The sequence below is a fragment of the Chlorocebus sabaeus genome, chromosome 15 (assembly GCF_047675955.1).
Source record: "Chlorocebus sabaeus isolate Y175 chromosome 15, mChlSab1.0.hap1, whole genome shotgun sequence".
NCBI lineage: Eukaryota > Metazoa > Chordata > Mammalia > Primates > Cercopithecidae > Chlorocebus > Chlorocebus sabaeus.
Window position 1 is genome coordinate 12,648,325 of NC_132918.1, and position 18,342 is coordinate 12,666,666.

At 35.1% G+C, this 18,342-nt stretch overlaps 1 protein-coding gene across 19 annotated transcripts in view; it reads left to right on the forward strand.

Moving 5' to 3' along the window:
- TBL1XR1 (TBL1X/Y related 1) overlaps positions 1-18,087 on the forward strand; it is a 182,929-nt gene extending 164,842 nt beyond the window's left edge. For 17 of the 19 annotated variants that reach the window (XM_007972064.3, XM_073023443.1, XM_073023442.1 and 14 more), the window contains 6 exons: positions 242-363; positions 521-595; positions 4,422-4,549; positions 5,643-5,808; positions 12,340-12,441; positions 13,304-18,087. In XM_007972064.3, coding sequence (XP_007970255.1) covers positions 242-363; positions 521-595; positions 4,422-4,549; positions 5,643-5,808; positions 12,340-12,441; positions 13,304-13,330 — 620 coding nt within the window. In that variant the 3' untranslated portion in view covers positions 13,331-18,087. Of the gene's footprint in view, positions 1-241; positions 364-520; positions 596-4,421; positions 4,550-5,642; positions 12,442-13,303 lie in introns of those variants that run through there. The other 2 variants (XM_073023449.1, XM_073023437.1) reach the window with 2 other exon arrangements.
- The last annotated feature ends 255 nt before the right edge of the window (positions 18,088-18,342 follow it).

Consider the following 18,342-nt stretch of genomic DNA (forward strand, 5'->3'; position numbering starts at 1 on the left):
CTAGGCCAGTGTACTTTCTTTTAGGGTCTGCCTCACCTAGAAATAACTAAATTGAAATTTGTTAATATTGTTATATAGAGATACCTTTATTTTAATTTTTTCTTAATATCTTAAAAAGTATAAAGTAAAATGTTTAAGTGCCTATTAGTGTATTTTATTAGTCAACAATGGTTCAAAGCTAAAACTCTTGGATTTTAGTACATGTGGAATAAATGCAAACCTTACATTTGTTCTTTTGCAGCACCAGCATTGGATGTTGATTGGCAGAGCAACAACACCTTTGCTTCTTGTAGTACAGATATGTGCATTCATGTCTGTAAATTAGGACAAGACAGACCTATTAAAACATTCCAAGGACATACGGTAAGGAACCTTTTTTCCACGTTAAAGTGGTCGTGGTTAACAAGTAATGTTTCAGAGTAGTTGTAAAACATACATAGTTTTAAAGTATGTATGGTTAATATTCAAATAGCTACCCAGTCTATACAATGAAAATGTGAATATTCGCTGTTATTTTTAGAATGAAGTAAATGCTATCAAATGGGACCCAACTGGCAATCTCCTGGCCTCCTGTTCTGATGACATGACTTTAAAGGTAATTTGCTTAGTAGGGAGAAATGGGGTGGGGTGTCACACAGTATGGTTGCTCTGACTGTTTTAAGATCATTTAGAATGTGTCTCTTACATTGAGTATTTATGTCTGGATGAAAACTCCGACATTTTAAATGGCTAACCATTGGTTTTTAAGTTTTATACTTTCTTTTCTGAAATACATAAAACTATTTGAATGTAGCAAATTATATTAAAATGATGGCTTATGATACAATGGGACTTTTATGATACCCTGTTAGTTAGGGTTCTCCAGAGAGACAGAACCAATAAGAAGATGGATGGATGGATGGATGGATGGATGGATGGGTGGATGGATGGATGGATGGGTGGGTGGATATGTGGATAGATGGATGGATGAGAGATTTACTGTGAGAAATTGACTCACATGATTATGGAGGCTGAGAAGTCCCACAGTCTGCTGTCTACAAGCTGGAGACCATGAAAGATGGAGGTATGGTTCCATAGCCAGAGAAGGAGTGCCAATGGTGTAAGTCCCAGTCCAAGAACAGAAGACCAGTATACCAACTCAACAGTCAGGCTGAGGCAGAGAATTCTCACTTCCTTGGCGTTTTTGTTCTGTTTAGAGCCTCACTGGACTGAGTGATGCCGCCCACCCCACCCCCCCCCAACGCCCCCACCCCCACATTGGGGAGGGCGGCAGTCTGCTTTTCTCAGTCAGCTAAGTTAGCTTGTCTCAACTGGAAATACCCTCAGACACAGCCAGAAATAATATCTAACCAAATACCTGTACCCTGTGACTCAGTCAAGAAGACATATAAAATTAGCCATCACCAATAGTAAGAAAGGTCGTGCTATAAATTGTCTTCACCATTAGAAAGTCATATGTTGATTCAGTTAGAGGTTATTTGCAATTAAATTAATTTGCATATGTAAAGATTTGACTAATAAGTACTCAAGATCTTTGTAGCCTTCGTGGATTTGATTGAACTTCTTTGCGTTGTATTAATTTGATTTTGCTGTGGTATGAATATATATTACCATTGCTGGAAAACTGATATATAGCAGAGAATCTCTCAGTGAGGGAGCTTAGTTGACATACGAGCATCCACATCTCAACATGGATCTCTGTTTTTCTTGTTGTATGACTAAAAGCAAAACTGCTATCTTGCACCTAAGCAGATCTAAGCACACCAGATTCCTCAGTTGGGGAAAAAAGCATTTTGAGGTAAAGAACAACCTAATACTCATTTCCAAAATACATGAAGCTTTAAGCCCTCTTCTGTAACAGGTAACCTACTGAAAACAGTTTTATCCTTGACTTTGCAGTACCAAGGACTGCAGATGTGATGACACTTACAGATATGAAAATCTTGAGGGAAAACTGCTTTTCCTGCTACTATGAACAGATTAAATTTAACCTTGGGAAGCTTGTGAGGTTTTCTCCCTTAAGTATCTGCTATGTTTTTAGTTAGACAATTCTTAAGTCTGGGCTCCCTTACAAAATTGCTAATAGTAATACTTTTCTTAATGCTTTCATCTTTGGCTTTTCCTTATATGTACACGCATTAATGCTTACAACATGAAAAAATTTCTTCTGAAATTGTGTGTGACACATATGAGGAAATGACAGAAGGGTAATGTCCAGAGGGCCTTGTGCCACATATTGAGTTGAAGGTGGAGAAAAGTTAAAGCTAGAAATTGTCAGAGAGTTTTTCTTCATCCTAAGAATGTTTAAAGGTCACGAAGGATTTTAAAGCAAAAACTAGGATGGATGGATAATGTGTAATGGGCTGTTTTCTGAGGAGAGGGAATGCCAGATGGAATGAGGTGATGATGAGTCATGTGAGTGGAGGAGATAGGTGGGACTGATGCTTGGAGAACTATAAGCTCAAGATTAAAAACTGGGAATTCTTAGCAGATAGGTGGTCGTTAAAATCCTTGGGCATGGCCGGGCCTGGTGGCTCACTGTTAGGGTTCAATCAGTCTGGTGGGAAAAATATTAGAGACAGTTATAGAAATAGACACAAATCTTCTTGGAAGGCCGAGAAGTAGCTTCAGTAATCGATCTGGTTGAATGCAGCCTGGTTCCTTTACCTTGAGTTAAACAAATTAAAGTGGTAATAAAGAAAGGCAGAGTAGTTTACCTAGCTAGCTTGTTTACTTATATAATATTAAGACTAAGCTTTGATGTACCATGGGTGCTTAAGTGCTTTTTACTTGGGAAGTCCCCAATGTCAGTTACCCTCCAATGGTGTTGACTCAAGCCTGTATGAATTAATCTTACTGAATAAATGCGAGTCTCACCAGCTGATCAGGGCCATGGTTGCAACTGTTCACAGAACTCTCCAGGGAGTCTGTAAGTGGCTCGGACACCCTCAGCTGGACTGGCAAAACAGAATATCTGTGTGTTAGTGTACTTTATTTATCCATCGCTGGGTCAGGTTCTGCGGGGACCCCAGCAGCTGGTACCCCCATGAGAGGCACGTTGCCACAGCTCATACTTGTAATTAAAGCACTTTGGGAGGCCGAGGTGGGTGGTTCACCTGAGGTCAGGAGTTCAAGACCAGGTTGGTCAGTATGGTGAAACGCCATCTCTGTGAAAATACCAAATTTAGCCAAGCATGGTGGCAGGCGCCTGTAATCCCAGCTACTTGGAAGACTGAGGCAGAAGAATCACGTGAACCTGGGGGACGGAGGTTGCAGCGAGCCAAGATAGTTCTAGGCGACAGAGTGAGACTTGATCTCCAAAAAAAAAAAAAAAAAATGGGGCAGGGACAAAACTGTGTGGGTAGTGCAGAGAGTGAGAAAAGGGGGGAGCTAAAAGAGTAAGTCTTCAGAAACTCTAACAATTACCAAATCAAGAGGAATGAGCTTTCCAAAGGAAACTGAGAAGGAATGACAAGTGGAAAAAGAAAGTACGTAGAGAAAATTATTTCAAGGGAGGTAAGAGTTGAGAGTGGCTACAGTATGAAATTCCATCAGTTAGATCGAATGAAATCAGTTCTGAAAACATGTCGTTCAGATTTATTTTACTTGGGGTCGTAAATACACCAAAACACTGTGAAGCTTCATTATCTTGTAATGGTCATATCACGGAAATGTAAAGTTGAGCTAATTGTTTTCTTGGTTGGCCCTTGGGTTTGGGGTGTTGTATGTGTTTGTGTTAAGGAGATACTGTAGGACCTACCATATCTTTATTGAGTGATTTTTTTTTTCAGAAATACTCTTCGTGTTGATTTCTATTAATTTTTGCTCAAAAATAATAGACACTTGAAATCTATATACATAGGCCTATTTTCATCTCAGGAAAGGCTTATTCTCTACTTTGACTACTTTTGTCTACTTTTTTTCCCTACTTTTCGTCTTTTCATTTGAACTTTATTTCCTATGTTACTTTTTATGGTTCTCTGTGAGTCATCATTATTTGTAAGTTGGTTATTTATTTTCAGTTCTCCATTGTGAAATTTTCCTGATTCTAGAATTCTAAGAGCAGTTTATGATGTAGATCTTTTACTTAAAGGACAGTGTAAAAACTGGACCTTCAGCATTTTAGGATTTTTACCTTATCCAAAGTAATCTCAGAACAACTATAGTTAATTCAGTCTTCAAACTTCACAATAGTGAATATTTTTAAAGGGCTTAAAGCTTTTTTTTTTTTTTTTCACAGAGATGCAAATATTAAACATATTCTACATTTCAGTTTCTTTGTAATACTCTTTTCTATCATCGTTCTGGTTATATCACTCATATTTTAGACTGTCCATATAATATTTTAAGTGTCAAGATAATACCTTAAAAGTACTAATTGTATGGAAAAATAATTATATACATTTTTCTTTTGTGTTTAGATATGGAGTATGAAACAAGACAATTGTGTCCATGATTTGCAAGCACATAATAAAGAAATTTATACTATCAAATGGAGTCCAACAGGACCAGGAACTAATAATCCAAATGCCAACCTTATGTTAGCAAGGTGATACTTCTGTTTTATTCTTCCTTTTATGAGTTTTCTACAAATACAACTTCTAATAAATATGACAAATTTAGGGAAGGTTTCATCAAGTGGAAACTTTTTTTTTTCTTAATTGCAGTAGTTTTTGGTGTACAGGTGGTTTTGGGCTACAAGAATAAATTCTTTAGTGGTGGTTTCTGAGATTTTAGTGCACTGCTTTTGCAAGGAGTATAGTGTACCCAGTGTGTAGTCTTTTATCCCTCACCTTTCTCTCAGTCTCCCTACCCCTACCTCCAGTCCACAAAGTTCATTATATCATTCTTATACCTTTGTATCCTCATAGCTTAGCTCCCACTTACAAGTCAGAACATGATATTTGATTTTCCATTCCCGAGTTATTTCACTTAGAATGATGGCCTCTAGCTCTATCCAAGTTGCTGCAAAAGACAATATTTCATTCCTTTTTATGGCTAAGTAGTATTCTATTGTGTAGGTATACCACATTTTCTTTATCCACTTGTTAGCTGATGGGCACTTACGTTGGTTCCTTAAGGGGAATCTTTAAACACTGGGTTTTATTATTTCAAGTTATAATGATATTTTATATTGAAATAATCAAATATTGACTGATACCAAATATTGATTAAAATCCAAGCAATTGAGGCATAGCAAAATAAAGTGTCTTTAGTATCTTTAGAAAAAAGACAAACGGAAAAATGTGGTCACTTCAGTGTTCAAAACCATGCGAAACAGGGATTATTTAGAGAGAAAAGGAATACAGTAAATGAACACATTTATGTTTTCTACTCCTGAACTTGGAAGATTCCTTTAAGGGTTTTTTTTTGTTTTTGTTTTTGTTTTTTGTTTTTTTTTTTCCTTGTTTAGCTTTTAATTTCTAGAACACTTGCTCTTCTTTCTGAATTTCATTTATTTATTATTTTCTTGTCACTGATTTGAAGCTCATAGAATATTCTTCCCAACAGTCCAATCGGTCTGCTTCTCATAAAGAATTTTGGCTATTTTAGATGTGGCTGAATATGGAGGTTGGGGTGGGAGCAAGGCTGGAGGAGTATTTCCTTACTTATAAATTAACTTTCTTTCCCTCCCTTTTCAGTGCATCCTTTGATTCTACTGTTAGGTTGTGGGATGTAGACCGAGGGATCTGCATCCATACCTTGACAAAACACCAAGAGCCTGTGTACAGTGTAGCTTTCAGTCCTGATGGCAGGTATCTGGCAAGTGGTTCTTTTGACAAATGTGTACACATCTGGAACACACAGGTATGTCTCCATTATTTAAATGGTCAGGTATTCTTAAATTTAGGTAGAAGCATTTGCCTATACACTTTCCCCCACCATTTGCTTGTCATTCCTCTTGTGGCATTAATTGAATTCTTGGTTTTAGAGTAAGATAGAAACCAATTGAAGTTCTGTCTTTATGGAGACCGGAATTTTGAAATGGATTTAGATCGTTTGTTTTATTATTTATTATTGTATTCTTTTGTTTTTTTCCAACAGTTTTGTAGATATCAAATGTGAATGTTTAGGATGTATTTATTTACATAAATGACAGATTTTATTTTTCAAAATAGTTGTCTCTGAAGGAGCTATATATGAGCAGTAAACATCAAAGGACCAGATTTTGTGGCTGAATGCAATAATTTATAAGAAAGAAACTTACAGCTACATTACCTTTTCAGGTAGTATGTATAGTGTTTCAGAGATTCTTAAAAGTGGAGAAAACAGCCTGTTGCTTTCAATTTTTTAAATCTTCTCAGTGTTTTAGTTTTTATGCTCTATGTACTGTACTTTTTTAATAGCAGTCACTGGACTCACCCCTCCTTTCAGTTATCAGATCTTTGTTAGATGTAGTGCACACATAATAAGTTATTATGGTGTATTTCTCTTTGTGTAGGTGTCCGCCACCATAGTTCATCTCACTAATTAATTTTCATAACTTATTTTGAAGATTTAAAAATTATTTTATACATTCATACAGTTCAGAATAAACCTCAAACTTTATATAAAGGTATACACTGAGAAACTTTGTTCCCATTTCTGTCTTCCTCTCCTGCTGGTAACAATTTTTCTTAGTTTTTATTTTTTCCTAACTTCTTTTTATGAATAAAAGCATTGTGCTTTTTTCATTTTACACTACCACTGACAATATAAAATAATATTTCACCTCACAGTTCTATCCTTTGGTGATAAATGGTATTTCAGCATAGTTTTAAATTTGCATTTTCTTATGAATGACATTAGGAATTTTTTTTATGTATTTAAGCATACTTGTTAATTTTTCTGTGACTGACCATGTTTTTTTCCATTCTTTTCAACTGGGTTATTCATTGTCTTTGATTTCTAGCAGGACTTTATGGACTGAAAAACTAAACCCTTTGTAATGTGGTTGCAGATTTTTGCTAGTTGAACAAATGATTATTAAGCCTGAATCTTACATTACATTTTAATACAATTTTTAAATATTTATTTTTGTTTTTCTTTAAATAGAGACAGGATCTTTCTATGTTGCCGGGGCTGGCCTCGAACTCCTGGGCCCAAGGGACCCTCCCACCTCAGCTTCTCAAAGTGCTGGGATTACAGGCATGAGCCACCATGCTGGGGCTTCTAATAAAATTTTAGGCTGCATATGGTGGCTCACACCTGTAATCCCAGCACTTGGGGAGGCCAAGGTGGGCATTTCTCTTGAGGTCAGGCGTTCAAGACCAGCTGGTCAACATGTGAAACCCCATCTCTCCTAAAACTGCAAAAATTAGCCAGGCGTGATGACACAGTAGTCTCAGGTACTCGGGAGGTTGAGGCAGGAGAATCGCTTGAACCCAGAGGTGGAGGTTGCAGTGGGCCAAGATCGCACCACTACACTCCAGCCTGGGCAACAGAGTGAGACCCTGTCTAAAAAAAAATATTAAAAATAATTAAGTAAAAATGTTTTGCTTTAATTGTTGTTATTACTTCCTTACCTCTACTCCCATATTTTCTGTCTTCATGAATATATGCCTGTGTTGGATATATTCTGTAACTATAATATATATGCTTTAAAAACTTTTTCCTAAATTTTAGTTTAACTTTGTGTTTGTGGGAAGACACTAATCATGCACCCAACTAACCTTTTTTTTTTTTTTTTTTTTTTTTTTAAATATGAAGTCTCGCTCTTGTCCCCCAGGCTGGAGTGCGATGGCGCGATCTCGGCTTACTGCAACCTCTGCCTCCTGGGTTCCAGCGATTCTCCTGCCTCAGCCCCATGAGTAGCTGGGATTATAGGTGTCTGCCACCACACCCAGCTAGTTTTGGTATTTTTAGTAGAGATGGGGTTTCACCATGTTGGCCAGACTGGTCCTGAACTCCTGACCTCAGGTGATCCACCCGCCTCGTCCTCCCAGTATGCTGGGATTACAGGCATGAGCCACTGCACCCGGCCTCACCCAGCTAAACTTTTTAAACTGAGCAACAATTACAGAGCTGGTGAAAGTGAATCTAAATCTAAATAATATAATTTTGACATATATTCAAGTTAGTATTTGTTGATTTTCACTTTTAATAATTACACATTTCAAACAGAAAATAATATAACACTCATATGCCTACTGCTCAGATTTAATTGATAAGAACATGTTGCCACACTGTTGTAAATCTCTTCCTTCCTATTTTTACCTGATAAAATGTTGTAGATACAGATAAAGTGTTCATCTCCATTTTCCTCTTCCTTCCTAGAGGCTATAGCAATCCTGAAGAGAGTGCCTGTCATTCCCATGATAAATGATATATACTACTATTTTCTGTGGTAAAATTGTAATTAATCATGCTGTTGTGAATTTTCTATTGTATATCTTTTCAAGCTAGTGTTTTTTACCACTTTTTTGAACTATCACATTAATACTTGTATTTCTAGAATGATGATTTATTTAGACAATTCCATAGTGTTATATGAATATATTAATGTATTCATTATATATTATATACAATACATTAATATATTCATTAATATTGATATGATATGATAATAATATGAATATATTAATTTTCATATTTAATTTCCTATTGGGGGATTTAAAAATATACAACATTGCTGAAACATCCTTACACGTTTCCTTGTGCACATGAATGAAAGTTTCTTTTATGAGAATGCTTTTATATATGTATGTATACACACACACACACACACCGGTGCATGGCATATCCTGTAAGTGGAAATCATGGCCCATAGGGTATATTTATGTGCTTGTGCCAAACTGCTCTTCAGTGTGCACACACCCATTTACACTTCTAATCACAATATTTAGGATTTCCCATTTTCCTTTATCCTTAGTTATCAGACTGGTAAACATTTTTCCAATTACATGGATATGAAGCATTGTTTTTTTTTAAATTGCATTTTCTTGATTATCAATGAATTTAATAATCTTTTCAAATAGTTATACAGTTGGACTTCAGCATTTTAATTCACCACCACCACCATTTTTCAATTTTTTTATATTCTATACTGATTAGTGTTCATTATGCATTCTGGGTACTAATCCTTCCTGGTCATATGGATTCCAGTGATCTCCCAGTACCACCTTCTTTCATTTTCTTCGTGTGGAGTGTTTATCATGTACATGGTTTGTGGGGTTTTTTGGTTGTTGTTTTGTTTTCTCTTGAGATAGGGTCTCACTCTGTCACCTAGGCTGGAATGCAGTGGCAGATCAAGGCTCACTGCAGCCTTGACCTTCATGGGCTCAGGTAATCCTCCCACCCCAGCCTTTCAAGTATCTGGGATCACAGGTGCATGCCACCACACCCAGCTAATTTTTGTATTTTTTTTTGTAGAGACCGGATTTCGCCATGTTGCCCAGTCTGGCCTCAACCCCCTAGGCTCAAGGAAGCCACCTGCCTTGACCTTCCAAAGTAATCCTGGGATTACAGGCATGAGGCACCATGTGCAGATCACGTGGAAGTTTTTAATGTTAATGTTTAGATGCTATTTATCTTTATCTTTTTAAAATTAATTATTTTTAGAGATGGGGGTCTTGCTGTGTTACCCAGGCTGGACTCCTGAGCTCAAGAGATCTTTCACCTCAGCATCCTGTGTCTACTGGGTCTACAGGCATATGCCCTGTGCCTGGCTGGATCTTTCTTTTTTGATGGCTTTTTTTTTTTTTAAATAGCTTAATTCATTTTTCCTTAGAGATATCACTGAGGTCTGATATTTTTTCATGAAGTATCTAAGCTTTATTCCTTTACATTAATGTTTTTAGCCCCTTTGGAACTGATTTTTATATATGGTGTGAGGTACAGATATTTCCATTTGGGCAGTCAGTTGTCTTAGCACCATTCATTGTCCCCCTTCTGTTTTCATAATGCCACTTATTTCATACACCCAGTTCATGTATATGTGATTTGTTTATACCTTCTTTGTTATTCCATTTGTATATTTGCCTTATCTGAATCAATAGCATAGTTTTAACAATTCTCACTTTATAAATCCCTCTTGTTATTGTTCTTCAAAACTTTTTCTGTTCTTGCCTCTTTAGTCATCCATATTTCCAAAACAGCATACAATTTTGGGTTTTGTTTATAAGTGCCTTGAATTTATGGGTGAAATTAGGGAAAATTGTTACTGAGTTTTATCATCCATAAATATGTTATACCTCCATTTATTTGTCTTTTATTCCTTCAGTGAAGTTTTGTAATTTCTCTGAGGATCTTTTTTTCCTAATGTGTTTTGAGGTGCCTTATGGTTTTTATGTTACTGTGAATGACCTCTTTTAAAAAATATATTCCTTTTATATACTAGGTGTTGCTCACATTTAGAACATTTTCAGTGAACTCATTTAGTCCGTTGTGACAAAATCAATTTTAATGAAATTTGGGCATAGAACTGTAGAGTGCTAATGGAACATACAACAAGACATTTAAGGGCATTTGACCAACTGTTGACACTATTTTGTTTTCACTATTGTGTACCAAAAGTCTTACTTCTTCAAAGTTTGAAAATAGTAAAATAGTGGATTTTCAGTGCAGGAGAAAGTTATTATCCTATTGTTATATATACATCTAGGTTTTTTGTTTTCCCCTTTCTTGCATGATGAATTGCCTAAGCATTTGATGAGTAAATTGTAGAAGTCTTGTGCCAGCATACATACAAATTTGAGGTAGATGCCGACGATCCAGGCCATTGGCCTTTTTAAATGTCTTAGCTCTGCCTTGTTGACCATAATGTTTTGGTTCATTATAGCCCAGTTCAAGCTTAGAGATTGGTAAGTGCTTTTAAAAGAAAGTTGTTTGTTTTTTTCATCTCAAGTTGACTGTAGATTGAATGTCTGTAGGTTGACTATAGATTTTATTTTTTTATACCCCAGCAAACTTTAGATTTTGTTGGTTCTACTTTTTTCTCTTCTCATTAACGTAGATATTTAAAGCCTACTATACTTGAACTTAATCTCATAAATTGTGAGAAATTTTAAGTAAACAAAGCAGTTGAGCCTTCCCAGCCTGATAATCAGTAGCAATGTGTCAGTACCAGTGCATCTGTGATTCTGTGATTTGTGCCACGTTACAGGCTAAATTTGAAGAGGAAAACTTGGTCAAACATTCTTCCAGCTTAGTTGTCATCTTGGATAGGCTGAATGGGAGATATTTGCAAGGTGCATGATTTGTTGCCATGTTGTTTTAAGTAGATCTGCCACCTCTAGCTTGACTTCAGGTTACTGTAAAGCTGCAGAGGTCACTTTTCTGATTTGTCGGGGCAGAACACCTGAAGCACAGTTTTGAGTTTTCACAACAGGACCTCTGATCTTTGTCCTGCTATGTTGACTGGTTTCATAGAAGAATATGTTTTTGGACTGAGTTTTAATTCTTGAGTGGCAGCTGAATAATAAAATAACTTTGTTACATTTATGGTTCAGCTTAATTAATGATGACATTGTTAGTATTCCTGCGTGTGTTTTTTGTTTAAACTTATAACATCTTTCGAGAATAGTGTACATATCTGGCTGGGAACTGTGGTGCATGCTTATAAGCCCAACATTTTGGGAGGCTTGGGTGGGTGAATTGCTTGAGGACAAGAGTTCAAGACCAGCCTGGGCAACACGGTCATACCTTGTCTCTACAAATAATTTTTTAAAAAATCAGCTGGGCATGGTGGCATGCACCTGTAATCCTAGCTACTCAGGAGGTGGAGGCGGGAGGATCACTCTAGCCCAGGAGTTAGAAGGTGCAATGAGCTGTGATTGCACAACTGCATCCAGCCTGGGTAACAGAACAAGACTCTGTCCAAAAAAATTAAAAAGGAACATACATACATTATTTTAGCTTTTGTTATAATCCCCTAGCTTAGGAACTGGTCAGTAAATATAGAGTGAATAACAGACTTACACTGGAATTATCTTTATTAGTTTGTTATACTTCCTCTTTAAGAAGTTCTGTCAAAGAAATTCTGAATTTATTTTGTTTCTTTAAATGTTAGCTAGACTCATGCGTCATTTAGCAACAACAAAAACTTATTTGATAGACTGAATGTTTACTTCTAGCTATTGTTGGCTATGTCATAGAGACCAGATACCTTAGCCAAGAATGGTTATCAACACTGGGGAAACTGAATATGTGTGTGAGTAATCTTTTGAGAATAGGCTGGTATCATCTTTTTATAATGGGATCGTATTACACTTCTAGAATTCCAGAACTTATTTTGTATAATTGAAGCTAAGTCCCTCCTTTGATTGCTAGAAATAAGGCCATGTAATATTTTTATTTCAGCATTTGGATTTATTACAATATGTATTATGATTTTTAAGATTTTGTTTTTCATTCTTTTAGACAGGTGCTCTAGTTCACAGCTATAGGGGAACAGGTGGAATTTTTGAAGTTTGCTGGAATGCAGCAGGAGACAAAGTTGGAGCCAGTGCATCAGATGGTTCAGTAAGTATAGTAAAGTGTTTCCAAAGAGGGTGTGGGTGGATATTCACATCAGAATGCAGCTTATTGTTAGTGATACCAAAGGTTTTTTTTTTTTTTTTTTTTTTTTTTTCAAAATAAATTTTAAGGTATGATGCTGATTTTTTTTTTCCTGAGGCTGTAAACTTCTCATGTGCGTTGGATTTAAATAATGTAAACCAAATTTAGGCTGTCCTTACCAAAAGAGTACCTTATAATCTAGAAATGGACGGTTATTTTTAATGTGAACCTTCATTTATGAAATTAGGTATACCAGAGTAACATTCTGAGAAGGATTGAAATTTTTAATGTGTATTTCTACCTTCTCTTCACAGAAGAGTTTTTTTTTTTAGCTCAGGGAAGGCAGGACTAGAGGTAGTTGGTTCCTGTGTTGAGGAATGTGTGATACTGAAAGATTTTCAAAATGAGGTTGGCCAAGTCTTTACAACAATGCAAATATGGCTTCCAAAGCTGTAGAAGTAACAGAAGATGGGAAAAGGGTAGCTATTTACTGACGCTGTAGCTGAATATAATACGTGATATCTTTCATTAGGGTCCAATAGATAGGAAATGGTTGTTTTGAGCATTTTCTCCTACCTTTTTAATCAACAGAGTATTAAAAATCCTAGCCATGGTTCTTCCCCCATAGTTTGAGCTCATGGTTGTTCTCTTGACCTGCTTAAACCTAATTTCTGTCAGTTAACTGCTCATTTCCATGATTATCATGCTTTACCAATTTTATAAACTTGGAACTAAGAAACATTTCAAATTGTACTATAGAAAAGTTAAACATAAAATGTACAATAAAATTCTGAATACACTGGTTGATTATTCTAATTTCTTACAGGTTTGTGTATTAGACCTTCGGAAATAGCGCTACTAGTTGGAAGCCATGGACCGACTATGAATGTGTACATAGCCAAAATGACTGTCCCTGACCCATGTACTGCTATAGTCCCACTTGAACCATGGCCAGTCCACTACAGCCAAATCTAAAAGAAATATATACATAAGTGTATATACACAAAATTGCACCCTGAAGATGACAGAGTTTTGTCACAGCTTGTGAATTCTGTTCACCAAGTGCTGGAATCTAATCTGCTGTGCCCCTAAAATAGCATTTAGAAGTTTTGGATATGAAAAACAGAAGAGAGAAAAATATACATTATAAAAGCAGAACATACATGTACCAGTTTTTGGATACTAAATGACAGCCTTGTTTCTCCCCTTTGAATCAGCAGACACCATGGATTATATTCTTTTTTCCCTTCAGTAGTGAGCAGTTTGTATGTACAGAGAAAATGGACTTACAGAAACTTGCAGCAGTAGTTTGTTCTTGCTTTAAAATTTTGTTTTTGGTTTAGATTTTGGATGCATGAAGTAAGGGAGTGAATCAGTTTCTTGTTTATATTTTTTTCACCTTTTAAACAACAAAAAATTCTTTAAAATATTTTAATGCATTCTTTTGAAGAGGTAGATGTTTGGTACATTTTATGGCTCCCAGAGCATATATTCAGTTGGTGCATGTTGTGGAAGGGGGAATTGGAAATTAAATGAAAACCTATGACTTTGGTCATGTCAATCTGTAAGACACATCAGTAAAAGGGTATTATGCTCTGTTGGTTTTGCTTTTTTGTTTTGCTTTTTTTTTTTTTTTTTTTTTTTTTTTTCTGTTTTGTTTTTTGGTGATGTGGCTTAAATGCAATAGTTTCTTTTTTGGGACATATTTCTGCCAATTAAAGACTAGAAGGGCACAATTTTTTTTTTAATTACCATAGAGAAGATACATTAAAAAAAAAATCTTCTGATGTTTTGTAGCCATAACTAAATTATGGTAAAAGTGTGCACTATTGTGAAAAGGAGCAAAGTAGTTTTGGGTTTTTTGTTGTTTGTTTGTTTTGCTTTGTTTTTTAAGAGATTAAAATGTTTCTGGATAAGGATTAGCTTCTCAAAGTGTCCATCATTCTGTGTAGAAGCTTAAATATGTAAATGTAACCAACCTCCAGTATTAAAAATCTCTCATGTTGTTTTCTTTATACAAAGCAAGATAACGGCATATAACACTGCCATTACATGGCAAAATGTTTGCTACCTTAGTTTAAAAAACAATCTCAAACAAAAGACTTGCTTCAAGGTGTTTTTAAATAGCAGTGATTCAGAATTTTTTTTATGAAAATATAATTGCACTAACCTTCTTCCTGCTGCTCTGATTCTGCATTTGTGGTACTTGTGACTACGTTTTTTCAAATATAGATCGATTTAAGCTGCTAATTTTTTTTTTTTCAGTAATCACTACTATATCATGTCTTTTACTCTGTTTGTAATATCAAGTATTTTCTTAAAGATATAGATATTAAATTAAACCTTGTGCTCATGCAAGTTAGAGTAACATATACAAATGATTGCATGAGGCCATGTTTATATGTGTGACTAATAAGGCTTGTCATGATTAACATTAGGTATGTCATTTCTGAAGAGAATAGTCATCAAATTTATATCTCAAAGATTTTAATTAAGGAATTGCTTATTGTTGAGCTTAGCAAATTAATAACACTATTTCTGTCACTAATTATTTTGAGGCCTTTTTAGTACTAAAATTTTAACCTGTGTTCTAAGTTTAGGTAGAAACTGATTTAACCCAAGTAATGCAGCTTTGATTTTCAGCATTTGTTGCTTTGCTATTTTTACAAAACAGCATTGATTGAAGCAAGTCTTCGTTTTACTAAGGTAGGGTAGCATTTGCTATTGGTAAAGAGAATAAATACACTTAATTTCACAATACATTGTTATATGTACCCCAGTTGTTGTTAGTGGGGACTATGATACTGTAATAATATTTTTAAAAATTTACATCCAGAGAGGCAGTCATTCACGATGGTTTTGTGCCAGCTCTTTTTAGGGTTTTGGATCACATTAGAGATATTTAGAACATATTACCATGTGACTTACGTAGGAAACCTAATATGCTGAATATCTGGCACTTGAATTCCTGCTTTTATTGCTGGAGGTCCACATCTGTGGTTGACCTCTGTTACTGTTTAAAAAAAATAAAAATAAAAAAAATCTGTGCAATAATTTTAAAATGTGCTCCCAGGAATAGACACAAATGTTTTGAGTATCTTTTAAGCTGCATTTTCCTTTAGCGATGCATTTGTCAATTGCACTGAATTTAAATCTGAAAGTCAGAGGTGATTATTGATAGTACTTTTGTATTTTGATATGGACAGTTTATTCATTTGCATACAGTTACTGACTTTTTCCCAGCTGATTAAAAGATAGTCAAGAAATTCTGCAATATAGCTGCCAAAATAGACAGCTACATTTTTATATTGTCATCTTTTCTGTTTTTTGTTTTTTTTTTTTCCTTTAGCTATTTTACTTAAGCATAGTAGCCACAATAGGACATATAAAAGATTATAAATACAGAGCTTTATTATCCTGACGTCTTGGGTCTTTTAAGTATACACTTTTCTGAAAGGTATCCATTTTGTAGGCTTGGGTTCTTCATGAGCATACGATTGTTTATTTTTGCTGCTGTTCTCAACATCATCATTGCCTGCTGATGTGCCACGATGCTGCTCCAATAGACAGAAATAAGATTGTCTCTAATTTGAGCAGTAACATGATTGCAAGAGACCAAGTTTCACAGCTTGTAAAGTTCTGTATTTGGGATTCTTGCTTATTTTTCCGCCTGTGTTTTTCTGAGAACTTATTCCTGATGATCAATTGAATCCAGTAGTTTTTCTATGCTATTTGTTGTTGTATAAGCTACTGTAAGAAACTTATAAGGAAAAATAGAAAGGAAAACTTGAATGAATACTCATTGATTAAAATGGAATAAAGAAAGAGCAGCTGCCACTTTTAAACAACATAAAGGAATATCTTTTTTTTTTTTTTTTTTTTCCCTCCGTGTAGGAAATCGCATAAGTTCTTATATTTGTTCCAATTCCTATTTCCTGCCATTGACCAGGTAATATTGACTTTCAAATGACTTTTAGAAGTGGTAACTCTTAATTTCCTAATAGATGTTAGAGTGTATTGAATTCTGTTTTAATTATTCTCTAGGTAAGTATGTTTTAGGATTAAATACCTTTTACAGATACTGAAAGTGCCTCCTTTTGTGGTGTAAAAAACAAATTATGGTGCAAAAAGTAATCACTAGATTGAATTACATGAAGGTTTTTTGCTTTTTGACATAAGAAAATGTCAAGAGAAAGGCCAAAGATTTGTACTTTTTCACTTACAAAGCACTCCTTTTTCCCTTAAACTCCTTTCTGTCAAATTAGATTTAATGAGAGAGTACTATTTTTAAGGAGCTATCTGTTTATGTAGAATGATTTTGTTAAGAGTGATGTAAACTATTATTGAGTAGAGGCCTAAAGAGGACTGTGCATTTTTGCTATTTAAAGGAATCACAAATGATCATACTTAAGTGAGCAAAAATGACAAGTTTTACTAGATAAGTAGAGAAACAAATCTCAAATGCAGTGCTACAATTTTCATTATCTTAAGCACATTGTACATTTCTACAGAACCTGTGATTATTGTCGCATGCTAAGGATGGTACTTGCATATGGTGAATTACTGTTGACAGTTTCCGCAGAAATCCTATTTCAGTGGACCAACATTGTGGCATGGCAGCAAATGCCAACATTTTGTGGAATAGCAGCAAATCTACAAGAGACCCTGGTTGGTTTTTCGTTGTATTTTCTTTGTTTTTTCCCCCCTCTCCTGAATCAGCAGGGATGGAAGGAGGGTAGGGAAGTTATGAATTACTCCTTCCAGTAGTAGCTCTGAAGTGTCACATTTAATATCAGTTTTTTTGAAACATGATTCTAGGTAAATGTAGAAGAGAGAAAAAAGAGGAAGTGTTCACTTTTTTAATACACTGATTTAGAAATTTGATGTCTTATATCAGTAGTTCTGAGGTATTGATAGCTTTCTTTATTTCTGCCTTTACGTTGACAGTGTTGAAGCAGGGTGAATTAACTAGGGCATATATTTTTGTTTTTAAGTAAGTTGTTTCATGATGTTTTCTTTGGAATTTCTGGATAAGTTCAGGAAAACATTCTGCATGTTGTATCTAGTCTGATGTACTTATCCATCTCATTACAAACAAAAACACGCAGACTGCATTTTGTAGCTCTGTAATCCTTGAATACAGAAGTAAATTTTCTTCTTTCCTGACTTTGACATTGTAGCTATACTGTTTCCATTTTTATTTTTACAAATCCTTTGGGTCTAATTCTGTGAGCCTACCTATAGCACTGGATTAAAATGTCTGCATCATTTCTTTAGTTATCCAGTTAACTTTAAAACTGTTGTAAAAGTGTAAACCAGCCCATGACAGTTTTTTGTACATGTTAAAGAACTTCATTGTTCAGTTTTCATGATTATTGTATAAGGAAGACTGATATAGATGTTCTATGCTGTCCTGGACCATGTTAATTACACTTACGATGTATTTTGGTTCCACATCACAATGATTTGTCCCCAGTGACCCTTTTATCCTTTCTAGGCACATTTTTTTTGTTGTTGTTGTTGCAGTTCCCCTTTGCATTGTATTGCTTTGACAACTGTAATTTGAATCAGATCTGAAAGAGGTCCAGAATAAAATATATTTTGATATTATGTTGGCTGTGTACATATATAAAACCTTTGATATCTATGTAGTTTGTATAGCCTATTTACTAGTCAAGTAAAGAGAGAGGGATGGTATTCTTGTTCACAGTTTCTTGTTTACATTTTAATTGCTTTTACTTCTCCAGTGTTCTATTGTAGAATAAACCTTTTTGCTCCGAGTTAGCCTTCATAACCTATAACATGTTCATTCTCTCCCATACTGGTATTACTGATTATAACTGCCATCAGAACCCAAACCACTGT